Source organism: Gallinula chloropus, assembly GCF_964237585.1.
Source record: "Gallinula chloropus genome assembly, chromosome: 1".
Taxonomy (NCBI): domain Eukaryota; kingdom Metazoa; phylum Chordata; class Aves; order Gruiformes; family Rallidae; genus Gallinula; species Gallinula chloropus.
The window spans coordinates 149,324,955-149,336,504 of NC_140085.1; the positions used below are offsets into that span (position 1 = coordinate 149,324,955).

At 41.2% G+C, this 11,550-nt stretch overlaps 1 protein-coding gene across 2 annotated transcripts in view; it reads right to left on the reverse strand.

Moving 5' to 3' along the window:
* The window catches only part of MCF2L (MCF.2 cell line derived transforming sequence like), a gene marked incomplete at its 5' end in the record, with an annotated part of 150,888 nt that extends 146,879 nt beyond the window's left edge, over window positions 1-4,009 (reverse strand). For both annotated transcript variants that reach the window (XM_084265938.1, XM_084265939.1), the window contains one exon: window positions 3,832-4,009. In XM_084265938.1, the coding sequence (XP_084122064.1) occupies window positions 3,832-4,009 (178 nt within the window). The remainder of the gene's footprint in view (window positions 1-3,831) is intronic.
* Window positions 4,010-11,550: the final 7,541 nt, after the last annotated feature.

Consider the following 11,550-nt stretch of genomic DNA (forward strand, 5'->3'; position numbering starts at 1 on the left):
CCACTGTAGGCAAACAGCTTCAAACACTAAGAAATGGTAACTGTGCACACGTAGTATCTGCTGTACCTTGGACATGCACTTCATGTCAAACTTCTAGTACTGAGCAGAAAGCTCAACATGGGCATACTTCAATGCTCCCACAACAAAATCCAACCTGCCTTTTAGGGACACCCCACTGCCACCAAGTAGACAAAAAGAAGTGTACAGCAAAACAAATACTCATCTCTACCAGTTATGGTGACCCCAGTTCTGTGTTCATACAAGAGAAATCCCAAGTCCTGCCCCCTCCTCCAGCATTATGACTGCTACCACCAGGGCCAGCAATAGATCCCAGCTCTGTTCTGGACTGTGTATCACTAAGGGGCTTGCGTATTACAGCTTACAGACTCCTGCCCTACTTGGCTTATTTTTAAAGGCAGAAAAGGTCACCTTACTTTTGTAAAAGCTTTGACTGGTCGTTTGCTGCAAAATCAGTAGCTACAGTTCCCAAGACATCATGCTACCAAATCGTGATACTACAAAAGGGCTTTTTCTGCTTCCTTATTGCTTTAGCACTGCCACAGGAGGCTAAAAAACCCCATGTGAAAAGATCAGTTCAGATCTGTTTGGAATATGAAGAGACAAAAAAAACAACTGTTCGAAGGGAACCAACTCCAGAGACAAAGAGCCCTATTAAAAGGCACTGTTGTTATGCATACAGACCATGCAAATAGGCCTCCAAGCACTCCTGAAGTCCAACTGGGAGAACAAGGTAACAAGCACTGAGAAGTTATAGCTATATTAGATTTAAAAAAAAAAAATTATTTTTGAAGATTCATGACCATCTTCCACATCTCCCTCCTTTCTCCATGATCTTTCTGTTTTCCATCCTCTTCTGAAGACAAGAGGGAGAAGGATGTATTACACACAGCTTGAAATAAGGCAATACCACACAAGTTGGTCTGACATTCTCATGCTTCCATCTCGGTTGAGCTCTGCTTCTTCATCTCTTGCTTTCAAGCTAGGCTTTTAAGCCTAAAATGTAACAAGTTCTCAAGCAAAAGTATGTAAAGTCACAGACACAATGAAGACCTGATATTAATTATAACTTATAGAAAAATCAGCAGAAAAAAAAATCTTTTATTAATATAGTACCAGTAGTGTAGCACATGAGTTCCTGGGAAGGGGGAGGGACCAGAAGCATTAAAACTTCATCAACATATGGTTTAACTAAGAGCAGCAAGATGTTCTCCATCCTTCAGTATTCTTGATCTGCATAAGAGACAAAGACCCCCCTCACATTTGCTTGCAGAAGCCAAATGTAGACAAGGGAAAAAGAGACTCCAAGAACATTGCTGGAGTTTATTTTCCACATCAGCACCTCTTTCTGCCTTTTCTCACCAGAAGACTGTACTGCTCAGTGTCACAGACCAATGTGCAATGACTTTCTTCACCAGCCATACCAACACTTGCTTCTTGTCCTGAAATAGGTACTTGAACAAGCAGAACAGCTGCTCATCCCACCACAGGCAATCTGTACATTGGGTGTTTTAAATATTCGTCACGTTATGCTGCTGTAGCGCTTTCCAGAGCAGATTCTTTTTAGCAGTCCTTTGATAAAGTCAGAAAACACTGATGTGCAGACTGCACCACTCAAGAGCAATAATTTGTTAAAAATCAAGGCCAAATAAAACAGCCACAAACATAACAATTCATTCAGTCCCCAGTACTACCAACAGCATTGGTTATGACACAGAAAAAGCTTTCATACTGAATTTAAAAGTTTAATAACTCTACCAGAAAGTTATCTGCAACTGAATTTGTCATACCTAGCTGTGGGAAAGCTCCTTTCCCAGCCTACACGTTGTTCTCCTCTTCAAGTCAGAAGTAAACAAAAATAGATACATTTTTTTTGAAAACTACATCCCACTTTTTATCAGGCATGAAGAACATTATCAGGTGCTCTTCAGTTTTGATTAACAGCTCACAATTCAGCTGTCAAGCTGTATTCCTCAATGAAAAAAATATCTCAGGCTGAGAAACTTCAACCAGAACTTCTTTTAGTAAATCTCATAGTCCTTTCACATTGGCCTCAGGGACAGAGGGACAGCAGCCCCAGCTGAAAGGTGAGATAGGCACAGCCAGGCACGCACAGGTTATTACAGGCAGTGCCATGGCTGTACACGAGGTCTGCCTTCACTGCTTTCATTCTTGTTTCTGTAGCTTACTAAGCATCCACTGTAGATCAACCAGTCAACTGTTGATTCCCTGTTACATCAATAGAGAATAATCATGCACCTTAGCCAGAACCTAGCACAGCTCTCCCCTGAATTTCTGGAGGAGAGTAGCAATTCCCCATTTAAGAACCCCGAGGTGACAGAAGACAACTACTTTTCCTCTGGCTTCATACTCCAGATCTGCCTTCCCAGGACTTGTTTCTGCTTCCACCACAGAAGCACTGTACTACAGAAGCTTCTCAAAATCTTAGTCTAGCTTAAAGTACCGAGATGGGACAAAGTACACATAGCTCACCCCCAGCAGTAGTTTCTGCCACTGTAGAGAAAAGCAAGAACATGCTACAGACTGCACAAGCTGTTTAAGTTGTCTGTTTAACAAACTGTACAATCAGGTCTACATTTTTGAGAAATCATGTTTGCATTTTCTTCTTATTATTCTATTTGATATGGACAACAAGAAAATCGCATCAAGAAAGTGTCTACCTTCTTCCACAACTTAAAGACCTTCACTAGAAAGTCAGAATGTGCATGGTCTGCTTAATGTTTTCTCTTGTATTCTAGATACACCCTCATTTCCACAGAAGTTGTATTCTGTAAACCAATTCTTATATGCTTCTCAAGAATTTCTGCAGGATTTTCTTTGCATCGTTCTTTGTTGCCCAGAAAACGTATCTTGTATTCCAGCTGAGACCGCACAAGTACACAAATAACTCTTAATTACGGCTTGCTGTTAAACCACAGCAAAAGATGAATCATACTGTAGTAGCACCAACTTACTTAGATGCTTAGCTCATCCAAGCTGAAGAATGAGCTGCTTTTCTTTTATTACAGACTCATATCCTGCTTTGTAATTGCATATTAAGTGAAAAACTGGATTTTGGTGAATTTCACCTTTCCGGCTTTGGATCATCTCTCCAGCTTTGAAAGGTTTGCGTGAACGTGTGTTGATATTTTTTTATTACCTAGGAAGCTTTTTAAAAATTTATTTAACAAAATGAAAAGAAGATGTATTAATAAAGACCAATTGCTATCAGATGCAACTGCTAATGAAATTATAAAATTATAGTCCATATGTACCAGTACCATGGCAAAGGTCACATAGTTCAGATACCAATGCAACAACCTTAGATATAAGATCAGATGGTACAGGGGGGGGAAAAAAAAAGTGTTCTTAATCCCTGTAGCTATAAATTAGCACTCACTACAGTCCATTCTGCTTATGGACCACAGCAACAAAAGCAACGTTCTAAGGTACAGAGGTATTTCATGCTTGCTTCTCAGCACTCTCTAGAGCGTGATTTTCAAACTGAAGGAAGGTAGGTCAGGTTTCTCCGGGACGACTGTTTTTTGCTAATCAATTAATTTACAGAATTATTTTTAATTTCTTATAACAAGCATCAGTCCTTCCGGTGAAGGTCTTCACTTCTTGCTTTTGTGGTGGCATGACCCTCCACCAAGCAAGTACTCAGCTATTCCTTTATTTGGGCTCCCTGCCCTAGTCTCTTAGCATTGGTGTCTTGTGACTAGCAATAATTCTTCGAAAGCCATCAGTAACTCCTCTTAACAGCTCGGCAGCCAGCTGGACAGTTTTCAAAATATTCTATATTTCTCTCACCTGCTGTGCTTTCTGGCACCTCCTGCTTATCTCGCACAAGCTGCATGATATCTGACACCACAACCTGATGGTTTGTATCTTCTTCTTTCGCTTCATTAGACTGATTGGTTGTTGTAAAACAGTTACAGCTTCCAGTTTCTTTGCAAGGGATCAGCCTCCAATACCAGTAGTCAGACATGAAAATGCTGATGATTTCTGAAATGTCAAAACAAACAAAATCATTTGCTGAAAGAAGAGGAAAACCAGGATACTTGAAAGCAAAAGCTCAAATAATGTTACCATTGACAGTTACATACAGATTGTTGTATGCTTTATTTTGTAACAGTCATTTATGGTATAATATGCAGTTCACAATAGCTATCCATGGTATTATACAGCAAATAAAAGCCTCAAGAGTATCTTGTAGTTCCTCAAAATCCTTTTATTGTAGGTCAGGGAGCTAATCAAAGAAAATCCCAAACAATACACAAATATCAAACTACATGTAATCTTTGTACCAACTGTATAAAGGCAAAAAATATCAGTTTCACTTGGTATTTTCAGCAGAACAAGTCAATATTTATCTTAAAATAACACTCCAAAACTCAATTTAACAACATGAAAGAACATCCCAGAACATGGACTGTCAAAAAAGTGAAATAAAACAAGACTAAAAAGAAAAATCATAATTCCAGTGATAAGGGGGCTGAAATTACAGTTTGAAATCTTCGTTGGCAGATTAACTGCAGGAAACTGCGACACCAGCGATGTGGCAGGAAGAAGAGAGATGCTTTGGTTCCTGACACAGTGCCCAGGTCATTCAGGGCTGCCCTCTTTCCCAGTGCAAGAAAGAGGCAGCGGTCCCCTTTCCCTAGATAGAGCTAATGACCAGGCTTATCTGTGCTTACAGGTAAGAGCAAGCATATGCCTGAACACCCACCGGCTTCTCAATTTGCATATACAAATGTCAGAGAACGACAGTCATTTTTCTCTTTTACATGAAGAAAAATCACACCCTTCTTGAAGTTACCACTAAATCACAATTAACCATAAAAGATTTATTGCACACAGGAAAGCTAGCTTGAGCTTTCCAAATACTCAGTTGCTAAAGAGTGTGTGGGGATTCTGCAAAGGTGTCATTTCTTCAGAGAATTACTCCACATCCAAAGATGGGTTTGTTCCCAGAGGAATTCCAGAGGGCACTGGGACAACAAAAATGTCCTAAATCTCAAACCTCAAGGGACCTGAACAAGCTTTTTCAGGTCTATCTAAAAAACACCAAGCCCTGCATCTCTACAGGAAAACGTAATGATACGGGATAAGGCAAAAATACATGATCTCCATTTATCCTACAAGCACCACATTAAAGTGTTACCAGCATATTTCTGTTTCTAAATGCTGCTTAGATGGAGTAAAATCATAATTCCAGAACAGAAACATTAACAATACATGTAGAGAGTCCCTGTATTACATTTAAAGGTGACAGTTTTATAGACCTGAAGAAAGTAAGCACCACAAAAAGCTTCCTTGATACAAAAGGTTTATCTGTTTAAAACCAGACCAAAGAAAAACCCCCAAAACCAAAACCAAACATCCAAAACCAGCTCACAGTAGTTACCAGGTCTCCCAGGAATCACACATGAAGGATTAAGCACTCATCTGTCACTTATTACAATACTTCTTCAACAGAATAGAGGATTTCCAGATAAAAACACGGCTCTTCAAATATTCCCGCAAGGCACATCGTCTTCCCAGTTTAAAGATAGTAATTTTGCTTTACTTTTAGCCAATGTACTGCCAGCTTCCTCCTTTCTCCCTTTGCCTGTTCCCAAACTTTTCAGTCTCTTGTTCAGAGGATGGGTAACAGAATGAAAAGCAAACTGCTCACCTCTTTCTATAAAAGCCACTCAACCCAACAGATTTGGTTCAGGCATCCCCATCACACAGGCAGCACCAGACGGTTACAGCTGTACTGAAGCACATGCTGTTTGTAAGTAATGTGTGTAGTACACAGTAGTGTAGTACACTTCTGAGCTGTATCCGCCTCTCCAACGACCTGACAAGCGGTGTGCACTGACAGGTGCCAGTGTGCACACAGGGATTTTAATGAAAGAAGCATTTCCTAGCAGTTCAGTGGGGTTTTTTAGTTCTGTGGGAGCAGGAGTTCTTTCAATTACCCTTACACTTTTTCTTCTTAAAGCCATTTAGCAAAGTTTAAAGTTTTCCTCTCCAGAACTTCTCCTTTTTACCCCAAGAACTGAGGAAAGAGACAAAAGTCCTAGAAACTTCAAGTAGTTTTTGCCTTGATGCTGGGTATGTGCTTCAGTAGTCAGCAAGTTATTCTAGTAATATTTTTTAAAATTTAGTATCTTTCCTTAAGGAATGGAAACTTCCTGAAGATAAATAGGTGTCTCTAACTGTGGTTATGATCTTAAACCTACTTTAATTAATTAGTTTTCTGACCCAGTATTGCCTTTGTTTTGATGTTAAAAGCACTTATGTGAACTTAGTTTTTTACGCCAACAGCTAGGGACTCTGAGGGCAAAGAAAAAACATAGGAGGGCTGAGACAATCGCTACACATGTTTTTCATACTTTCATGGAGTCAGCTCAGAGAGATATTCATAGAATTGACTTAAACAACCTGCCTATAAAAAGGAAAACATATTAAAAATAACAAGTAGGAAAACCCTCAAAAACCCTACATTATTCCTTTGTCTTAAGAGCCAATGTAAAATGTTCCGAATAGTCACAGCATCCCTGTTGGATATACATTCAATGATACTGCAATACATCCAATGATACTGCAAACACAAGTAGTATTTATAATTATTTTTTTAAAAATTCAAACAAACTCACGTCCTCAACCAGCACAAAAACCAGGGTGGGGTACTGAGAAAAAAAACCCCAAAAAAACACATACCCCAAGAATGAAATCTCTGTTTAGACACGTAAGTGTCAAATAACCTGAATCTCAGTCCTGCATGCTAAATCCAGTACTGCTCATAGGCTTGTTTTTTTCTTGTTTTAAACCAGATTGCAGGCAAGTTTGGTGAAATAGACTTTGGATCCATTTGGTAGGGCCTGAAGACTTCACTAGCCCTGACCTGCCTCAGTCAGGGCCTCTACCCATGGGCTCAAGAGCCACATGGAAGTTCAGCTGGAGGCCTTCATTCCCTCCTTAAGCTATGCCACTGACAGACCTGTCTACAGCCTCGTCCCCTGGCCAGGCCCGTGTCACAGCCTTGCTTCAAATCCTGGCTCTGGATCCTAACTGGAATCCCTAGAGGGACCATGTTCAGGGACAGCTGCTAGAGCCTGTTACCAGTTGTTGTGTTCAGCCCCTGCAAGCAGTGCCCTCCCTGGTCGGTGAGCCTGTGCTGGGGCCACCCTCAGACCCTCTTGTGCAGCAGCCCTGCTCCTTCCTGACACCAATGTCTAACCTACAACTGACTCAAACTCAGATGAAGACCTGCTTCTCAGCTCAGTGAAGTACAGTTCTAGTGGGCATAGAGCAAAGCCCACAGAACACACAGGACTTGGCAGAGTACACCTGATGGATGTGGTAGTTTCCTACCACCGTATGAAAACAGGCACAGAAACATCACAGCTTCAGCCTGTGCTCTGGGTTCAGAAAGAAGGAAAGTCTCTGAGCACACAGTAGGTACAAAAGGTCACTGTGATTTCACAGTCCCCGTGTAAAAGCTCTGTTCTCTTCCCATGATGCCAGTCACTTCTAGAAGGAACGTTGCATAGGGGGTCACCAGCCCCATTTACTACAAATAGTTCCCAGCTAGTTTGATATCAATTAGGTACCCTGCCTGCTTTGTCTGTAGGCATGCTAAATGGATGAGATCTTAGCTTTGAAACTGTAATTACGTATGGGGCCAATGTTGCATTAATATGCACAATTAAGTAAGACACAATATTATTACACAGCACTCCAAGCTACTTCTTAACGAAGGTGCAAATGCTTTCTGAGCTACAGCTTATGAAACTCAGACAAAAGAGCAGTTTCTGAAAGCACCAGTCCTTCTATCTTAACCACTCTGCACACACACACTTCACTGACTTCCCTTCAGTTTCCCATCGACAATCCCCTTTCAATTCAAGCAGCACTGCAAAGGGAGTAGTTAATAATTACCTTCAAATGTAACCAGATTACATCATGCATCCAGTTATCTCAGAAACATAAATCCATACTCTGCTACCACTTCACCGTGGCAGTTAAACCTGACTCTAGTGTTCCTGTTGTTCTGAGTCAATAACACTATTACTGGATCTCTGTTGCCACCACACAGTGCAATTTCTTCGGCTATATCACTAGGCTTTTTTAGGCTGGGCATTATTTGTAGTCAGGTGTAACACAAACATTCAAGCATATATCCTTTCTAAGGCCACTTGTCTGGCATTTTCAGATTACCCTGTGAACTACCTCACTTGACATTTTATCACTAACGTGTTTTACCAGGCTTTCATCGTTGTTCCATTGAAGTCACTGGGGGGAAAAACCAAAACCAAAACAGATTTACACGGGCAAACTGGTTCTAATTTAGCACCTACTAATTTTTCACATCCTTATTTTCCATAAACATGATGACACTTTATTCCCATGCTCTTAAAGAGAGACTGTTTAAAGTTATCTGGTCTGAACAAACAGGCTTGAATGTAGTAATTCTCTGAGCCTAGTACACTCGTATCGATAGAGATAGTGGAGTCCAGCTGGTGATGCAAGAGCTCATCTGTGTACCTCACAGGGGTCTGCAAGAGAACTGGGCTGAACTGGACACCAATGTTTATATAGTACTAATTAACGAGGTTTTATTTTAGAATGGATTAAAATACACTGAGCAGTATTTAAACACACCAGTATTGTTCTGAGGAAAGCCTTGCTGTAAGTTCACACACCTGGGCTGCAGCATTCTTTTCAGTGTCTCGGCTTTGCAGTACTGGCCCCTCAGCCTTGTCATCACACAATACACTGTGCAAGTACAAAATACACAAGATACACATAACGTCACAGCCCAGGTTCCTCCCTCCTAACCTCAGACATTAAACTGAGAGATCTAAGTTAAGAACCTACTTGACCCCTGCGCCTTCAGCATTCCCTGAACCAGGAGATGCATGTCTCCAGAGGTTCCGAGGCCCCTCACATGACTCAAGAGCACCCAAGGCCAACTGTAGATGAACCTGAGTCTGTATGATGGAAAGTCCCACTTCTGTACACGTTATCAATAGAGTGCCACAAAGAATGAGTGGTGTAATAAAAACACTAAAGCATTTTAGGATTTTAGTAAAGCCTATTAAACTACTCAAGTTCTACATACAGAGATATTGTATTTCTCCTCTTGCCCTTCCCCCAGCCCTTCCATATTTTGTAGGAACAGCAGCAACAAAGCCCCAGACATTCTCTCATCTTTCTCTAGGGAGTGTAGAATATCCTTATATGTTTTAAATCAAAATCCATTTAAAGATTAAATTTTTTCTCATTTGGAGCTTTACTGTGACCAGTGTTTAACTTGAGTACTTACTAGTCCTGCAAGATAAGTATTCTCTTTTTTATTTAAGTCTTTCAAAAAGCATTAGAAATCATGAGACCTACATAGGAAACACTAATTCAAAGAAGTTACAAGACTATTTAGCAAGAGCAAAACTGAAGCCTTTTCAAAGGAAGGAAAAGCCAAATGTGATTCATAAGAGAAATACTTTCTTATTTATTCAACTTTTTTATCTTACACATAGCCACTTCTCCTTTGAGGAACACTTACAAGTTTAAGTAAGTCCCTCAGCTGTCTTCCTTCCACTACACAAGCAAAGTTGATCATTTGTTAGTTAACCCAGAACTATGCATCATATTTGAAGGCACCTAACAAACAGAACAAAAAGGTGAACATGCACACGTCACAAGAGGGTGGCTGAGCTCTCCCAAGACTCAAGCAACCTTCCTTACTGCCTGCCTACCCCACTGCACATGTAGGTGCAGGAATAGCTTAATGTACATGGCCAAATTCTCTCTCCCTTTTCAGAGCTACCTGCCCAGTGCACACCAAGCTGCCCACAAACGGTCAGAGCAGAGCATGAGGGCAAGGAAGCAGCTTCCTGCAGGTGTGAAGCGAGGTGTGGTCAAAGCCAGAAGTTCCTCCTCCTCCCCCACCAAATGCAAGCATCCAGACTGGAGCTGCATCTCCGGTCTGTCAGAAACCTGGACCTTACACATGCAGTATTTGTACTTCAGATCCACCCCAGGAAAAACACAGAGGCCCTCAACTTTGGTACTGGACTTGTAAAGTGGCTTGCTGTCCACGTCACGCAAACTTCGTGTCTGATGGCAAGTGAAAGATCTTCTCTATTTTCAGTGAATGTAACCAAAGAAAATCAGAGTCTGGAGGGTGCTACTGTAAATGTGAGAAAAGCACCATGTTACACAATTCAGAGTTGCCTAGAGATCATTATTGGCAAAAGCATAATTTCCATAGTCTTTAAAACTCCCACCAAACCACCTACATTCCTGAAAACTGAGCTTTTGAAATTATGGATCTAAATTTCTTCTCCTACCCCTTCATGCTGAAGATTTTCCCCCACTCATCTCTCCTTCCATCCATGAGAAATGAAATAATCACACTGGCCTGAACGTGGTGTCCTCTCAAATGGCATGGAGGGCAGTTTACATCTCCCTAAAAACTCTTTCCAGTCTGTACCTGTTTCCACACAGATGACATTTCAGAGATTCTTCTCAAGAACCCAAAAGGATGACAAGCTTGGTTTCATTTTTAAGTGAAACACAGCAGAAGCTGACAGTCCTGTGCATCATTCTGTGGGGAATGAGGTGGCTACATGCTTGATCTCTTATTTTAAGGAGCTGATAAATCTCCCCTTATTCAAGCTGTTCTCACGATAACCCCATCTCAGCTCCCATCTCACCACTGTGTTATTCTTGTGAGTGCAAAGCGGTGACAAACAAGACACTGTGACCAGCACGAGGACACTATGCAAAGACCAGCTGTTTAACTCAGAGGTACCCTCAGCCAGGCACTCAAATCCTAACTCCTAGGCTAATTCAGTTGAAAGAACCAACATATGTATTACATATATGGCATGCTCTGTTTTAGTTATCATGGGGAAAAAAAGGGCACTAGAATATTACCAGTTTCTCTCGAAATCAGATCTTGGAAGTGTCAGAGACCGTTGTCTGAAGAAAGCTCCTAAGACAGCATCTTTGTTGAGTGACCATGTAACAGGAGGACGTGCCTTCCTCTGCTTAGAGGACACAGGTCCCCAAGAGAGATCACTTGGGTCACTTCATCCCACTGACTCGCTGACAAACATATAATAGGTGTCCAGTTTCAAAGGGCTCACAGAACATCTACTGCACAAGCCCCTTCTCCCTCTCCTCCCTCCCGAGCCCAGCTTACCACAGATCAAAAGCATTTTGCGATAATCCATAAAAAAAATCCCAAAACCCTTAAAACTTGGAGCTTCGGTGTTCAGCCCTTTACACACCAGGAAAGAAGGCATGGCTGAGGTTTCTTAAAGCCCAAGGAACCTTCCCTACTGCCTGTCTACAGGGATGGAGAGCACTGACAGTGCCCTGTGCCTGCAAAATTTGTGGAACAGAAGCACAAGGTAAAGGAGATCCTTCAGAAAAAAAAAGAGCTAAGCTCTCTTCTGATCTATTTCAATTTTCTGTTAAGTAACCACGCTGAATACTTCCTAATGAAGTTGTTATAGATTTACCCAGAAG